Raw genomic sequence first — 17,519 nt, 5'->3', positions numbered from 1 at the left:
GTTCGCAGTTCGAGGGTTCAATCCAAGGTGGGTCCTCACTGTGTGGAGTTTACATGTTCTCCCTCGGCGTGTGTGGGTTTTCCCCAGGTACTTCCATTTCCTCCCACATCCCCAAAAAGATCCAAGGTAGGCTGGTTGAACACTTTAAATTGGGCCCTAAGTATGAGTGTTCGTCTTCTTGTGCTCTGTGATTGGCTGGCCACCGATTAAGGGTGTTCCCTTCCTGGTGCCCGTAGTTAGCTGGGATGGGCTCCAGCACCCCCCCCCCTTCACCCTTGTGAGGATAAGCTGTTCAGAAAATGAATGGGAAAAAAACTTGAAGTTGATTAATTCCTTTCCCAGTCCCAGAAAACGTTCAATTCCTGTTGTAGTATAACCACCAATATTGTCACAAATGGCTGAACATTAGCTCATTGGCAGTAATAAATATCCAATCAATTTTGACTGTGACAGGGATCATATCCAATCAAAATGGACTTGACGTATATCACTATTAATGTTAGTGGATGAGCTTAAAACAATGTTGACATTGCAATGTATGACATCCGCATTGTGTTTTACATTTACACTTGATATATACGTGGTTTTAACTCAAGTTAAAATTAAAATCATGTTTTGTGAAGTGAACTGGCGGAGAAGTGGTTAGCGCACCGACCTCATAGCTCTGGGGTCGATGGTTATATTCTAGGCCGGTCGGCACTGTGTGGAGTTTGCATGTTCTCCTCAGGATTGTTTGGGTTTTCTCTGGGTACTCCGGTTTCCTCCAACATCCCATAACATGCAGAGTAGGCTGGTTGAACACTCTAAATTGCCCTTTCTCTTAGTGTGAGCATGAATGGTTGTCCATCTCCTTGTACCCTGCGATTGGCTGGCCACCGATTCAGGGTGTCCCCCACCTGGTGCCTGTATTTAGATGAGTTAGCCTCCAGCACCTCCTACAACCCTTGTGAGGATAAGCAGGTCAGGGAATGAATGACTGTTTACTGTTTTGTAAATAAAGTCTGCAACATAAAAAGGGGTATCATTTCAAAGGTTAAAAGGTCAATGTGGCCACTTTGAACTGCCAGTTTTTCTGTTTTTTTTTTTTGTCTTCATCTTTTCCAACACCCTCTAACCACCAGAGTAACCACAAACATGCCTAAATGAAGCCATTTGCTGCAAAAGGAGCAATTTCATGGGAACTGAATACGAAGAAGCCCGTGTGTGGCACAAACAAAGAAAAGGGGGAGGTTGTGCGGCCGTCCGATTGTGACACATGCATAGGTTGCACAACCTCGCGCAAACATTGGCATGAAAGAAAGAAATACAAACACACAATCCTACACACTACTGTTGGAACATTGTGTCGGTCTGAATGTCCGAATTGTGGATGAGGAAATACTTTCCAGTGCTGTCATAGATTATTGATGCCTGTCTAACCTCAATCAAATAGTCAATAATTACATTGACCGTTTTTGTTTTATTTCCTACTAGAGAGATAATCTTTTAAATTAGTAATGCTTCATCGATTCCTATTTGAGGTTAATTGTCAACCTTTTTAAATGACTTTTTAATGAATCTAATAACTTGAGCTTGTATTTAGGAGTGTAATGATTTTCCAGAATCAGGGTGAGCTAAAAGGCACTTATTTAAATTTAAATGGACAAATGATGTATTCTGTTGTATGCATGGCAACAGTTGGATTTACTCATTTAAATGAAACATATTTATTAATTATTGCTATAGGCTCATGGCATAATTAAACAATTTACCTTATTGGCTGGCATTGATGGCAGCAATGTTCAACCTATCAAGATAAAAAAAATACATTCATGCATTCACTTCCATTTTAAATGAATTCAACCTAGTCTGTCATTTTCAATTGCAGGCACTGATCTTATGGAGAGTATTCTTTTATTAATATTTCTAATTCATTTGAACCAGGATACTGGCTGTAAATATACTCTTTTTTTCAGTGATATGTACACTTTTACCTCTCTTAGTGAAAATGGCAGCCAATGAGTTAAAGGATTTAAATATAAGAAGGACACTTCATTACAGGTGTGGTTGTTTTCTTAAGTGCTGTAAATACAGTAAAGAGTGAATGAATGGTTGAAAACCTGAACATGCTTTTAGTGTTTTGAAACAGTGAAACAGGTTTTGTAACATTTTATCAATCTGAATAATAGTAGTTGAAATGACATAATATAAAATAGCATACCAAACCTCTAAAATATAGCATCAGTTTCCTTTCAATTCATTTTTTCTATTCTTTTTACCTTTATTACCGTTACAGGTGTGGTAGTGCATTCCCCACCTACAAACACATGATGAACATACAAAAATATTAAGTCATTTTTCAAAGCTGTTACCCCACTAAAAAAAACAAGAATTCCAAAATTCTATTGTCATGCAAAAAAATAATGAATAAATTGATGTCTGCATAAACTGTATTCACAGGTACTGAAACAAATACTATGAAACAAATAACTCAACACATCCACATGCTGCTTTTGTGAATCAAGCCCGCGGGGGATGCTGGTTCTGGAGGGCGTCCGTGACATCCTCATGCTGCTATTATTCTTACAACTTCCTGTTATTAGAGCCTCTCCTGGCCTTGCAAGCCTCTTGGTCCATATCTGGACATGTGAACGACACTGTTAGAATCCACTTTAGAGGGCTCTGGCATTTCCTCTGCAAGGGTGCGGCGGTTATTGGTCGTGGGGTCTAATGTAGGAATGCGCTCGGATGTCCAGTGGGGGCTTTGTCCACGTTCGTGTGTATTGAAATGGCCATTAACTTCTAATTTGGTTCTTTGCTAATTGCCACAAGCTCTTTGTCCAGCCCCCTACTTTCTTAAGAGTCTAGACTAACAGCCTGTGGTCGACAGCTTGTGGAGAGCTCCGTTAACTCACAAAATCCTCTCCTGGCCTCTTAGAGTACACTTAATTTACTGTCCATTTACCAATAAGTCGCTTAGATCAGTTAGTTGACTTGCACTAAGCTGATATATGCTTCTATGGTTCAGGATGGGGTCTTTGAACTTTCAAATTGACACTGTTGAATGCTCCATGTCAAGTTTAGGAGAAAAGTTTAAAGTTATGCTATTGCAAAGCAGTTCAACCTTCTCTTTCTCATGATGTTGTCATTAGTCTTTACTAATTATGTGTTGTTGTTTTTAATTTTTTTTTTTTTAGCCTAAATTACTGTTCTTATCTAAGCATGCGGGAGGTGGTTATATAATTTTCTGTATAAATGTGGCATTCCTGCATTAGCTCATTGACCCATAAGTTCTCTTATAATTATTACTAATAACATCCTTACACACAAATTGCACCCAACATAAACGCCACTTAAGATTGACCTATTGGGCTTAATTTTTAGATCCAATGTTCAACATCTTGTTCCCTACCTGTAGGAGTTTTTAACTCACTGGCTACTCAAAATATGCACGTTTTTAATTAATACATATCTTTATTTTTGAGTGGGGGACTCTACTTTCACATTTTTGCATCCAAATCCAAGTCACCTGCTTTTGAGGATCTGATAATACAGAGCCAGATACGGCAGCTATTTATTGAGGGGAATATGACAGATAAAAAAATAATCTTTTTTTCTAACTTTGCCAACATGAACGTCATTGAAAACAGTTGGTGCCACATTGAGTTATGTTAGAATGTCTTTACACACACACACACACACACACACATATACATACATACATATATATATATATATATATATATATATATATATATATATATATATATATATATATATATATATATATATATATATATATATATATATATATATATATATATATATATATATATATATATATATATATATATATATATATATATATATATATATATATATATATATATATATATATATATATATATATATATATATATATATATATATATATATATATATATATATATATATATATATATATATATATATATATATATATATATATATATATATATATATATATATATATATATATATATATATATATATATATATATATATATATATATATATATATATATATATATATATATATATATATATATATATATATATATATATATATATATATATATATATATATATATATATTTATATATATATATAGATAGATATATATAGATATAGATATACATATACACATATACATATATACATATACATACATACATACATACGTACGCACGCACGCACGCACGCACGCGCGCGCGTGCGCGCACACACACACACACACACACAAACACACACACACACACACACACACACACATACACATACACATACATACACATAGATGTACATGCATGCATACAGTAGGTTTTAACACAGCCATTTTTTGTTAGAGTCTGACAGCTCTTTAATGATGATAATTGAAACAAACGGAAACAGATCAACAACCTTACGACTGTTCAAACCTCTTATATATTATTTCAAGAATTAATTCATTGGCTGCCATGACATTAAAGTCCATTTTGAATGGGAGGGGCGACACCGATCACATTAGACGTCCATCGCCAGCAAGTGATTTAACAAGTCTACAGTTAAGATTTTTTAAAATCATTATTTGATATGTTAGAAAGTCAAAAATGAAACGTGAGTAAGCACATTCATTTAACATTGGCGGACATTTATCCTGTGCATGTCCCAAACATGTCAACAGCTGACTGCAGATGATGAAATGTTGCATACATGTGCATGTCATAGAGAACATGTGTATGTCACTGTGCTCTTTTGCTTGTGCTTGCCTGCGGGTAGGAAAGAAGCCGAGTCAACATGTGCGAATATGTGTGTGTGTTCGCAGCAGTATTCCAGATGAGGTGACTGCTCAGCTATGCGCCTTGACAACAGCCTTGAGATATCTTCCCCTTGGGCCTATGTATGCACCTCTTGCCAATTTACACACACATGCGAAGGATGAGTGTATGTTATTAGTTTAATAATACAACAATACATTAGTATTGTTAATCCTCAATTGGGTCATAGCTACTACGCAAATGCTTAATCCCGCCTTTCAACACAATTGTCGGATGAGCATTTCCATGGCAACCACAGTAACAACAATATCTTGGGAAAATCCCCCCTCTAATAGACAAAATAACTTGACTCTGTTTTTCTGTATAAGGACTTTGTAGAATGATTCTGTGGTCTAAAGGTGTGTCAATTTTGTTCGAAACCCCCATATGTATACATGTCTAAAGCATGGATTTTTTTCTTGGTTTTTCACCCTGAAAGACAGACTTTTTTTATCTTCTACAGAGGAAACCGCCAGAAATGAGAGCCAGATGTGATGATGTCATAACCCACGTAGGCGAGGCATTTGAACACGGAACAGCTGACATTGAACGAGTCAGTCTTCCTTCATAAAAAAAGATGCAGTAGTTAACTCATTGGCTGCCATTGACCCCTTTTGCTGGTTAGCTTTTTTTGATTGGGAGTGTTGATAGCGATCATTCGATGATCAAATTGGATTGGACGTCTATCAGCATCGAAGGTGCTGAAACATGATCACTCGATACCACACTCTAAAATGTGATACAGTGTAAATGACTTGGTAATTAGACACTTTGACTCACTTTAATTTGAATGCCCTAAAATCGGGTCAAAGAAATCATGAATAACGAACGATATAAGTAAAGTCCAAGTAATATTTTCGAGTTGATTCTGATTGAAGTGACTTACTTAAAATAAATTAATAATTTTTAAATTACATTTTAATATTTCTTAATACATTCATTTTTACTTTAATGATGAGTGATGAGCATGTTAATACTTTATTCATTTCGCTCTGTGTATGTTTCATATGTACTGTTAACCGATGCAGTTTTTTACATGTATCGTATCTTGTGCTTAACCCGGCCCATCTGTCAAATTTTTAAAGTCAATGTGGCCCTTGGGCCGAAAAGTTTGTAGAATCTGCTGTTACCGTGCTGCAGGTCAACATTAGAGCTGGAGTATGAGTGCAAACATTCGACCAAAATCCCCTTTTCACGGCACATTTTTGTTTTTTTTTCGGGCCCATTGAGAAGCATCTCTGGCGGTTGGTGAGTTCCTGATTCAATCGTCTGAGTTTTTTCTCGAGTTTTTCTTAATGTCCAGAACATCAAGTTGCAAGTTAAGGTGCATGTGTACTTATATTTCACTCAACTGCCACTTGGAATGCAACCCCATTGGTTAATGTCTTAGCATTCCTTATGAATTATAATGGCTGAATGGATATTTTTCTCACCAATTTTGTAAACATACAAAATTGCTATAATTTTACAATTTTTTTTAAGCTTTTAGGGGAATTTTTGAAGAATTATTTATGCTAAGGCAATTTAACATATTCCAAAAGAAATTATGAAACCACATCTGGAAAAAACAACATTTTGTAAAAGTCAGGTACCACTGTATACTTAAATTCTACCAGGTTTCAGATAATGATTTCAACGTCAATGTCAAGTTTTGACCCCTGAGCTAATAGAGAAGAATAATTTCATCTAGTGTTGAAGTTGAGTGGTGCAACATTCTCAGGTTTCTTTTGGTGGCCATATTCAATGCTATTTTCATAATTTGCTGCTGGCCAATAAAAACTGGGCACCTAGCCGTAATTGACGTGGGCTGCACTTTGGGCAATCCAACTCTATAATTTCTCACCAGTGTTATGCTTCATACGCCATTGCGTTGTAATGAAAAAAATCCTCAGTATAGGAAATCCGTAATTTCACTTTCAAATGAAATTATATTGTAATTTATAATGACTTAATTTCTTTATTTACAGAAAAAAAAACCTATAGATAAATAGATGAATACCCTCTTAGTACAGGTTTTAAGAGGCCACGTTTAATTCTCCCGATTTCTAACGCTGTCAACATGGATGGAATTATGGTTTAACAGTACCCTCTAGTGGATGAAAAGAGCTATTAACGTTTTCAATTGGAAGACAGCAGTCTCTCCTTCATCAATTTGATTAGACGTTCACTTGGAAATTTCCCTCATTTTCTGAACTGCTTTATCCTCACTAAGGTTGAGATGAGATGAGATTAAAACACTCCTTTGCCTTTTTGTTTATTGATGTCAATAAATAAATTTAGAATGCTATATTTACAGTTTTTCCCCTTTTAATCAAAACACAAACGATTGAAATTTTTTAAAAAAATCTCGGTAAGTTAAAAATAAATACTTGATGTTTTCCCTTGTAGAAAAAATTATAAGAGAAATATTTAATTGAGGCAATCATTCAGAAATCACAATAGACAATTCCAAAAGATTAATTGTTTTAATAAAATCCATGTCAAACAATACTGAAATGGCAAAAGAAAAGGAATTTTATACAAATCATAGTATTTCAAAAGTATTACAAACCGTTTCAAAACATATTTGAAAACAGCAGCAAACATTCTGATTGTTTTTTAGTTTTTGTTTTTTTAAAAGCCCTTAATTGTTGTAGTTGAAGGTGTGCTCTTTATTATACCGAAATACACGTGGTGGAGGTTAATAATCACATAAAAACCAAAGTGCACAATTCTAATCAGTCAAAACAATCCTCCATCCAGTTCCCAAAATACTGGACTTAATTATGGATAAAAATGATCTTAATTCATTAAAGCATCATATTATACATGTCACAGCGAATGTTTGCATTAAATGGTATAATTATTCACACTCCCTCTAAATAGCGGTTTAATACTGAATGTGGAGTCACAATGTCAGAATAAAAACAGTCCCTAAGTGAAGAATGCTTGCAATATAAAGACTTGAGCATATTGATCAAAAAAGATTTCATTATAGGCTACATAATAGAAAGTGCAGGCACCTAATAAAGAGTGCAGAGGCCTCATTTGAGATCTGCTGGTGTCCAGGATTGTTCCACGATTGTGAAACTTGAGCAAATAATACAAAACAATAAACTCCTGTCACCACCACTGTTTTAGCAACACAAAAAAACGCCAAAACACTTAAAGCTGCCCAATGTTAGTTCTGCATGTCTTGACTTTTTGGCTTCATTAACTTAATAGTGGTCAGCCAGCCTGTACAGAGCTACAAGTGTGAATGTTTCACTGAAGGCACATGAAAGGAAACACACCACAACTACTATTAGTACACAAAAAGTATACAATGACGGCAAACCACTAAATTTAACATCAGCCAGCGTACAGTAGAACCTATGACCTATGACAGCTAACCATGTATCAATGGCTGACTGGCACACATAATATTCAACGTTTTTCCTCCTTTTAATCATTAATAAAAGGTGCACTGATTGATAAACCGATATAAAATTCAGCGTAACTAAAAACAGAACCGATCTTTGCATCTAGTGTAACTTATGTGCTTCTAAGTGCACTTGTTAGGTCATTATATACTTTAACAACTCTAATATGTTTCGAATTGGAACATTTGCAACTAAATTCATGTGGGATGGAATTTATTTATTATCTATTTTCTGTTCTGTGTAGTCTTTTGCAGGCACTAAATGGCCTCATTAATCTGTATTTCATTTCTGTGTCAAAAAAAAAAAAAATCCCCAAAAATTACAAACCTGATATAATTTAGCAGTTGGCTTCTCCAGAAAACCTATGAAAAATTACTCGTTCGTTTAGTGTTCAAAAATATAAGACTGCATGCTTTGCTGTTGAAAAATATCGTCAGAATGAGGCTTTTTAAAAATTACTTGATCGGCAAGGAAATTTTGATTGGTGCACATCTAATTATCATCCATTCATTAGATATTTTTGTGCCTTGACTTTAGAACTAAATAGTCTCTGATGTACTTACAATAAATATTCTTACATGAGAGAAGGGTCTCAAGATCCACCAGGGCAGGAAAAAGTGCCTGAAAGAGCTTAGCGAGGGGCCTCGCATTGACCACTACTTCCTCAGAGGTAGGACAAATAAGTCGAGTGAAGCCCAGTGGCGGGACACTCACCACAGTTCACAGGGTATCAGAACCCCAGACGAAGCTCAACCAAGCGCGGATCCACCAACGGACATGAGTCCAGAGCCCATCCAGCCACAGATGGCAATAGAGATGAAACGTAAGGATGCAACATGGGCTGCCAATTGACCGCGTGGTTCCACCTTGCGCCACACACCTGGGGCTGATCATCCTGTGGTGGGCCAACCTCTGCAGAGGGTGTCTTGTTATAAGTGGCCGAAACACCCAATGACGTGTGGGGCAAACAACTGATGATGTGGCGTGCAGGTGGCACCACGTGATCCTAGCCAAATCCCACCCCATGTAAGACGTTATCTCCAAAAACTGTCAATTGATGTGCTGAATATTAGGGATATTTAACACCTAGTCCTATAAAGAAGTCAGAAGTTCTTGCTCGCATACAAATCAGGCAAAAATACAGTCTGTAATTTCCATCCAATTTAGGAAAAACAATTCAGCTCAAATTTTTAGTTAATTATAAATTAATTGCAGTGTTGAATTGAAAAACAGTTGCACCCTGTATTAATAACTGCACAAAGGCCAAATATATTATATCATGTAGTATGATACAAAGCCTAGTGGTACCGTAGTTTTGAAAATGTTTTATATTGCTCTGCATATTAGTATATTAGTCTTAGTAATGTAAAAAGGATCTGTAGGAAAAAAATGGACTTCAATTAATATAAAGTGAAAAAAAGTGCTACAATCAAAGTCATGCTAAGCACAAAAACGACAAAAACAAAGCAATATCTGTGATATCAAATGCAAAGTGGCTGTTCCCTACCAACATTGTCTTAATTCATTGTCTGTCATTGACAGGAATAGAAATCATAACCATTTTACCTGTGTTTGGAATTATATCACCATTAATGGTAGTTTTTTTATGTTATTGTTTTACTTACAATATTCAACCTTTTTTCTCCCCTTTTGTGGCCTTCTGTGCATGCAGCAAGTTCTTTCTTCAACCAAATAATTCACACAAAAACAATAATCGCAGACCAAATGGACTCATTATGAAATTAATTCAAAATCATCTACTTGGAAAAACTATTTCTTGTTCTTGTTTGGGCTGACGTGTACCCAAAAAATGTTGACTTATTTTGTCTGTTGTAAGGCACGTGCACTGAGAGAAGAGGCTAATTGGGCTATCAATAACTAATAAGACAAATAGTAGCCATCAAACTCTATTCAATTCACATCTCTTTGGGTCACCATCTTATTATGACCATCCCTATCCAGGATAAAATCACAGAAAAAAAAAATTAAACCAACAGATCAACCAATCTTCCAAAGCACTGCGTGGATGTCAAATGGGAACGCTACACATTCTAAAAATCAATGACATACTTCCATAAACAGTTGTCACATTTGACTCAAAAAAAGTCTGGTTGAAAAAACGTCTGCACTTTTCTTTTGAAAACAAAACACTGGAAACCAAGGACTTGGTTATTATACGTGACATGAGCACCATTTTTTAAGATTACAGTGAAAGGAACAGAAGGCAAAGTGAGTATTTGTCAAATTCCATCACATGCCTTTTACTCCAAACCACTTGACTGTTGCACCACCCTCTTTGCAAAGGAAGCAAAAATGAAGCAAAGTGAGGAAGAAAGAGAATCACAGCTTTGGTATTCAGAGTGTGGCGAACAAAGTTCATAAATGCACTCAATATTATGTTGTTTTGTGTTTCCTTTGTACACACCTTACATTACACAGCTACAAAGGAGTACTCAGGCTGTGGTGAGAACTAAATAAAAAGAAACAGTGGAATTTTATCACTGTTGTGAGTGTAAAGTCCAATTCCAGGAAAAACATAAAATTTGAATGTTACGAGACAATCTCAATATGAATTGGTTTAATTGGACATGCTATTAATGGCAAAGACACATGGGCATTGAATGCCAGTGCTACCAGTTTAAATGATTTGTAGGTCTGTTATTAATGGTAGGCAGTTATTTAACAAAATACAAAGGAATTGCATGTTTAGGGTTTTTTTTTTTGAGTGTCTGTGTGTAATGCCACAAATGAACTATTAAAAAAAAAACTTCAAATTTCAAGCTTTGCCTTATTATCTTTCTTTACAGTGTACTTGTTCAATGTAGCTCTAATACTCCTTTGAACATACTAAAGTCAACAAACGTATAAGTCACAGGCATAAAGTGTTAGCGTGTACTGTAGTGGTGGGATCCTGAGCAGTGGTGCAGTGGCGTAAAGGCAGGCTTGCTGAGGCGCTTCAATGCAGCCCAGTGGCGGTGATAGACGTGAGAGATACTTTTTGTTTAATACTGTATTCCTCATGCCTCTGAGAAGAGGCGTTAAGTAAGGCTCTGTATCCCTATCGATGCTTTTGAGTGGTCGCTTGGTTTTTCCGGAGTACATTTTTGCCAGGGGCTCTTTTTTTGGGGCGGTGGGTTGCGGAATTGAAGACAGACTGGATGTCTCCAATTCAAAATGTGCTCCGGTTAAACAGTCAAAACAATCACGGTCACTTCTTTGAATGACAGTCATGTAAAAAGGTGCAAGGGATTTACAAAAACTTTTATCAAAATACTTACAGTTACGTGGTGTCATTTCCTGGATATCCAGTGCTGGTTGTAGACAGGTGCAAGCTAACAGTCTGTGTGGGTGTGAAGGCAAAAGTGAACCCCTGCTGAAGACCCCCCCTACCCCAGTCAAACACAAAAGTGGGGCTAATACGATGGAAAGTGGAGAGTAGACAGCCCTTACTCCTGGTCCCATCACTTAATGGCTGGGAAGCGGGGAAAGGAGGACCGAGGGAATGTGCCGATGCCCCTTCGCGGGCCCTCGTGACCTCAGGGAAGTACTTTGCTGCCTAGGCGTGAACTACACTCCCATGTATAAAAGCTGGCACAATCCAGTACTTTCCATCTTAACACTGAATAGGGCCTGCGTGTAGAAAGAGAAAAAGTCGGAGGGTCCAACAGGGACCTCTTTTTTTGGACGCCTAGGAGACGTGCGGTGAGGAGGATGGCTGTCTCCAAAAGCACCAGCCTCGCTTAATGTGCTGCTTGCGCAAGATCTCTTCCTCGTGTTGGCGCTCTTTACGTGAACGTAAATAACGGTCCTCCTCTTTCAGGAACCAGACGGGAGGCCAGCGCTGCTTCTCAAAGTGCCTCTGATTCTCTGTATGGGTAAAAGAAGATGTAAGCCCCTGTGTAATGTTCTGTAGTAATCTTTTAAAAACTGGTTCTACCTGGAGACATTGCCTTCATGTCTTTGGGAAACTTGCGGCAGATGCTGTTATAGTTGGTGCAGATGTGATGGAGACACCAGGCTGATAGCTGCTTGGCATTGTGGAACTAAAAAATAAAAGACCAAAATTATAGACCATTGGTTTTCAAAGTGTTCTCTCCAATGTAATTAATGAGCAAATGAATCAAATTATATTTTTATAGTCAATTCACTTTTTTGGGCGGCAAGGAATTGTTGCCCTAAAAAAAACATATATTTTTGATCCACGTAATAGCATATATTATCTCTTCATTCATGTCTTTAATTACAAAAGTAAAAAAGGGGTATCAAGAGTAAATATAATCATCCTTATATTCATTTGAAAAAGATCTGTAAATATTTTCTGTTTTTAATACAATTTTATGTTTAAAAATCAAAAAATTAGGGACCCAATTTTTCTCCTTTTTGTTTTTAATGGGTAAAATAAATAGACAAACATACATTTTCTCTTAATTTAAGAATAAAAAAGGAACTTTTGACTTCTGTAGTTCTAGACATTTCACTAAAGACAACTAAAATGTTATTTCAATTTAATTTCAACAACAAACTGAAAAAAAATATTATATTATTTGCTCTCTTGAACTACACAAAATGAACCCCAACTTTCAGCATTGACACCACTGATATAAACCAAACTTTTAAAAGATTCTGTAATAAACAGACCTGTGCAAGCTCCAAAAAGGCCAAGACATGCCCATCAATATCAACTCCTTTGACTACCAACTGCAGGAGTTCATCAACAGCATGTTGCTCTGGAGACGCACATACATAATTCCATGTTAGCATCTACTGTCATTTTTTACACCCCCATTCATTCCACCATCACTACAGCGAATCCTTACCAGTGAGCGCAATAAGGCGTGGTAAACAGAGTCGGTTAGCCACCACTATAAGTTCAATAGACTCCAGGTCAGGACACGGTGTAAGCATGGCACAGTAGAGGAACTCCAGGACGCCTCGCATGCATGCTGTACTCGTGGAAGGGATGGGAACCTGCATTGAGGAAATCATAAATTTGCAGCAAGCAATATTTTATGGCCTAAAATCTGACTTCCAACCAAAATAATAAGTGAAAATCAATGAAAAAAAAACTTTTTGAATGGCAGTATATTCAGTTTTTTAATCCTGCGCTTGATATACCATCATGCACATACAGGTTATCCTCATAAGGGATGCAGAGGGTGCTGGAGCCAATCCCAGCTGACAATGGTCACCCTATATTGGTGGCCAGCCAATCGCATGGCACAAGAGACGGACAACCGTACATGCTCAAACTCACACCCTGGGGCAATTTAGAGTGTTAAACCATCCCACGCTAATATTCTTGGGATGTGGGAGAAAACCCACGCGAGCCCGGGTAGAACATGAAAACTCCACAGAGTAAAGTTTGGATCTGAGATCGAACCCTTGTTCTCAGAACTGTGAGGTCAGCAAATAAGCCAAATTATGAAAAACTAATAAAATCTAAACTACAATGTATCCTTTCAAGTAAAAATAAAATTATTACAAACTGAGAGAGCAGACCTCCAAATATTTCTGATCTCTCTACCCTTTTCTTCTTACAACACCTATGCTGCAAATTTGAGTTTAACAGATTAATCTAATTAAATTGTAGCAAAAATCCTTTGCTAATTCTGTGACCTCATTGCCTCAAAATCTCACCTCTTCAATTTATATTACAAACATATCCTGAAATTTCTAAAATCCATTTATTCTTTCTCTCCGTGTCTTGAACACAAACTAAAACTGGGTAATGAACAGACTGATTGAAATAAAGGGAAAAATAATTGCTCTCACCACACTGTTTAAGAACCGGACATATAAATGCATAGAGACGTTGTTTATATCATGACCACCGTGTTATGTTAATATTCCGCTGTCACTTCCCGTTGAGCTCGAACAAAAACTATTAACTGAAGATCGAGACGACCTGAACCCCTAACATGACAACTGAGTCTACCCAGCAAGGTGTTTTTTCATCCTTCACTAATCCAAGCAATTAAGAAAATGTCATACTGCTCATTAGTTTCGAAAGTCACAACCTGGGTAGTCTCAAGAGGGTAGAGCCCCCAGCAGAAGCTCTGGTTTCAGTAATGAGTGATCATATTCATGATTATATTTCATTGCCATTGACCTCAATAGATCATCATTCCAATGGATTGGACACCTATTGCTGTCAATGGCAGTGAATAAGTGAACTACCTGTTCATATATCCACATCATTTTTAAACATTACCAAAAATAAATGAACTTAAAGGGACTGAATAGTTGGACTCTAAAGTGAGTGCGAGCGTGAATGGTTGTTTGTCTCCTTGTGCACTGTGATTGGCTGGCCACCAATTCAGGGTATCCCCGGCCTCTGGCCCAAAGTCAGCTGGGATATGCTCCAGCACCCCCTGCAACCCTAGTGAGGATATAGTGGTTCAGAAAATGAGAAGAGATGAGAAGTTAAAAATGAGGGCCTAAGTTGTTTTTTTTTAATCAAAGCACAAATGTCAATTTACACCCTATAATGTGGAAATATTATGGCTGACTGGGAGAGTTGACAAAACTTGGGCAACCAATAAAGACGAGGTGGTTTCGTGGCGAGATAGCAGGTGCTATCCCATAACAAGCATAAGGTAACACACGAAGCCCGGTTACTTCTGCTTGAAGCTAACATAATTATCCTTCGTAAAAAGCTTACTGAAGATGCGGTTTTGTTTGGTCATTGAAGTAGTCCCACCGCTTTTTAACATTTTTTTAAAATGTTCAGTAAATTGAATGTAATCATTATCTTCTATATATTGCGACAACCAGGATTCATGCATTATATCATTTTTTTGTACTTGTAAGTACTTGCCAAAAACCAAAATGGACTGACTAACCAAGAAAATCCACTCACGGCATGCTTACTCTTGTATAGCGATAGAGGAGAGGCAGAAAGCAGTTAAATTTTAGAGAGGCCCAAAAAATGCTGGCAAAAATCCAGACAAACACTTTCTAGTTAGAACTCTAAATCATTATTAACTTGTGTCCATCTTTCCAGTGCTTAATTTCTAGGAAATGCCATGTTTTTGAAGCAAATCATTACCATGACTGGACAAATCCTTTAACACAGTTGAGCAGAATGGTGTAAAAACATGTTATCACACAGTGAAACGTGTGAAGCTAAAAATACAGGGAAGGAAGTGTGACATGAGCCCGAAAATAGAAGTGATCACATGCAACGTTCACAATTTGAGGAGTTTTTGTACTCCACTACATTTGACTGATTTTTGCTATAATAACAATGAACTGGTTTGTATTCAGGTTTAATTAGTAACAAAGCTATGGTAGTTATAATAAAATGGGCCCATGTATAGGTGAAAAGAGTAAATAATTAGGTTTGAATTTGCAGTGACTTACACAAGATTAACATGTCACAGGATCAGAGAAAATATCGGATATTAAAATTATCCAATAAAGACAATTTGGACAATTTTTATCTCAGCGATGTGTCAATGGGATTAACCGGCAAGCCAATTCTATAATAAATGGGTGAGTTTTTGCAATTGATTGAAAAAAAAAAAACAGTAATTGAGTCTCACCTCCTCAATGTAACTTTCCATAAAAGAGCCGCGGAACATGGCCGCCATCCAGTCGCAGCTGGAGATCAACAGAGGCTTGTGCGCTGGAAGGTAGCCGTCGTCTAGCTGGAACACCACATCTAAAACCGGGGTGGAAAAGAGCATTCATCTCTTGGAATGCCACAGAAGCCCCAAGCTACAGAGGGGAAAGACGGACGAGGCAGACGAAAGACGAGACACACACAGAGACACATGTAGACAAACAGAGAGGTAAATTGACAGAGGGACAAAACAGCTTTCGAAAGTACGGGAAGGAGAACACACGTAAGGTATAGGAATGGCGATAGAGTTTCAGTTGATCAATATTGATCGGAACATTTTTGGTAGCGTTTTCATTCAATTACAGCGAAAAAATTTATACTCATCTGTAACATTCAATACAAAGTAGATAAAGCAGATCTTTTTGAACAGCTCATTAAGGAGCCACTCTTTGTTAGTGTTATGAGTGAGACTGCCATCATTATGTTGATAATGATGACTGTGAATGAACACAAAGGAGTGAATGGTAGACAGGCCATGTTGAGACACAGCAGATGCATGGCACTGTCTGTGATATCATGCAAACAAAACAGCTTAGAGGGACAGACAACATGAGGAGCAAAGACAAAAAGCTACGGAAGGACTCAGACGAGGCAACAAGCATACTCAAGTGACAGTTACTCATCAAGTCAGTTGATGAATTAAATCCAACATGCATATTCTTTTAGTAGAAATACAAAGTTAAAACAATACAGTGGTATCAAATGTACACATAGGGTACATCGCTAGATAGTGACAATATGCTGCAGTTGACTTCTGCATCCATTTTATCAGATGCATGATGCCTATATGGAAAGCACCTGAAATGAAGGGTTTATTAGCCTGAAGAATTACCAGCAAAGGTGCCTTTGTTGAGACACTCCTTTATACGGTTGGCCCTGCGGACATGGAAGGCCTTGGTAATCTCTTGGTTCATGAAACTCTCCCGGTTCAGAACATTGGCCACCATCATCCGCAGGTCGAATACTTCCAAGAGCTCAGCGATGGTTGCCACCTGCATCAGGTCTCCTCGACTTTCGTCCAGGTTTCCAGTGTACAAGTACTGTAACACGGCCTAAAAAGAGAGATGAATGTCAAAGAAATGTATCACAAAAGAGCCAATTCAAGCAATGAGTTAAAATATGGGCGATAACCCTAGTAAAAATGAACTTCACGTGAAAGACAATTGCTTAAAGTATTTAGTATTGGATACTTTCTTTGAAGTCTGATTATGGGGAAAATCATACACACAGAAAATTGCCATACGTACATACAAACCCAGCCATTTTGTTATCAGTCAGTTGTACTCACACATACACCGATCGACTCAAGCACAGGTGGATGTGATAACATGTATTAACTTCATCACAAAGAATGGCGGGCAATCTTGGATATTTGCATTTAAGTGGCTAAAATAGTATCCTTCCTACCTTCCTTACTATTCGTAAAGACTTGTTACCAATGCTTGAGTATAGATAACCAGTTAAAAGCAGCGAGTATTAACAATCTTGATTTCTTTTGAGTCTTATTTTACCTTTCACTGCCTGTGCTTTTGTGCCATACCTTTTTAAACATTGTGTAGTTTTTTTTGCTATGGCTTTAAAGCAGAGTTGACCACTTAAACCACTAAAATGTTTCCATTTTAAGTCATGGCTGCAGAAATATCCTAATTTTCTTAGTTGACCTCTATTTTGTGGCCAGAT

The 17,519-nt window shown here is 37.1% G+C and overlaps 1 protein-coding gene across 3 annotated transcripts in view; it reads right to left on the bottom strand.

Annotated features, from left to right (window-relative positions):
- Positions 1-9,331: 9,331 nt before the first annotated feature.
- The window catches only part of rhobtb4 (Rho related BTB domain containing 4), a 35,057-nt gene continuing 26,869 nt past the window's right edge, over positions 9,332-17,519 (bottom strand). For all 3 annotated transcript variants that reach the window (XM_077714690.1, XM_077714691.1, XM_077714689.1), the window contains 6 exons: positions 16,672-16,891; positions 15,760-15,878; positions 13,033-13,183; positions 12,854-12,942; positions 12,153-12,258; positions 9,332-12,082 (listed from right to left, as the gene is read on the bottom strand). In XM_077714690.1, coding sequence (XP_077570816.1) covers positions 11,904-12,082; positions 12,153-12,258; positions 12,854-12,942; positions 13,033-13,183; positions 15,760-15,878; positions 16,672-16,891 — 864 coding nt within the window. In that variant the 3' untranslated portion in view covers positions 9,332-11,903. The remainder of the gene's footprint in view (positions 12,083-12,152; positions 12,259-12,853; positions 12,943-13,032; positions 13,184-15,759; positions 15,879-16,671; positions 16,892-17,519) is intronic.

This window comes from Stigmatopora nigra, chromosome 4 (genome assembly GCF_051989575.1).
Source record: "Stigmatopora nigra isolate UIUO_SnigA chromosome 4, RoL_Snig_1.1, whole genome shotgun sequence".
Lineage (NCBI taxonomy): Eukaryota > Metazoa > Chordata > Actinopteri > Syngnathiformes > Syngnathidae > Stigmatopora > Stigmatopora nigra.
This window is presented reverse-complemented; position numbering and strand designations above follow the sequence as displayed.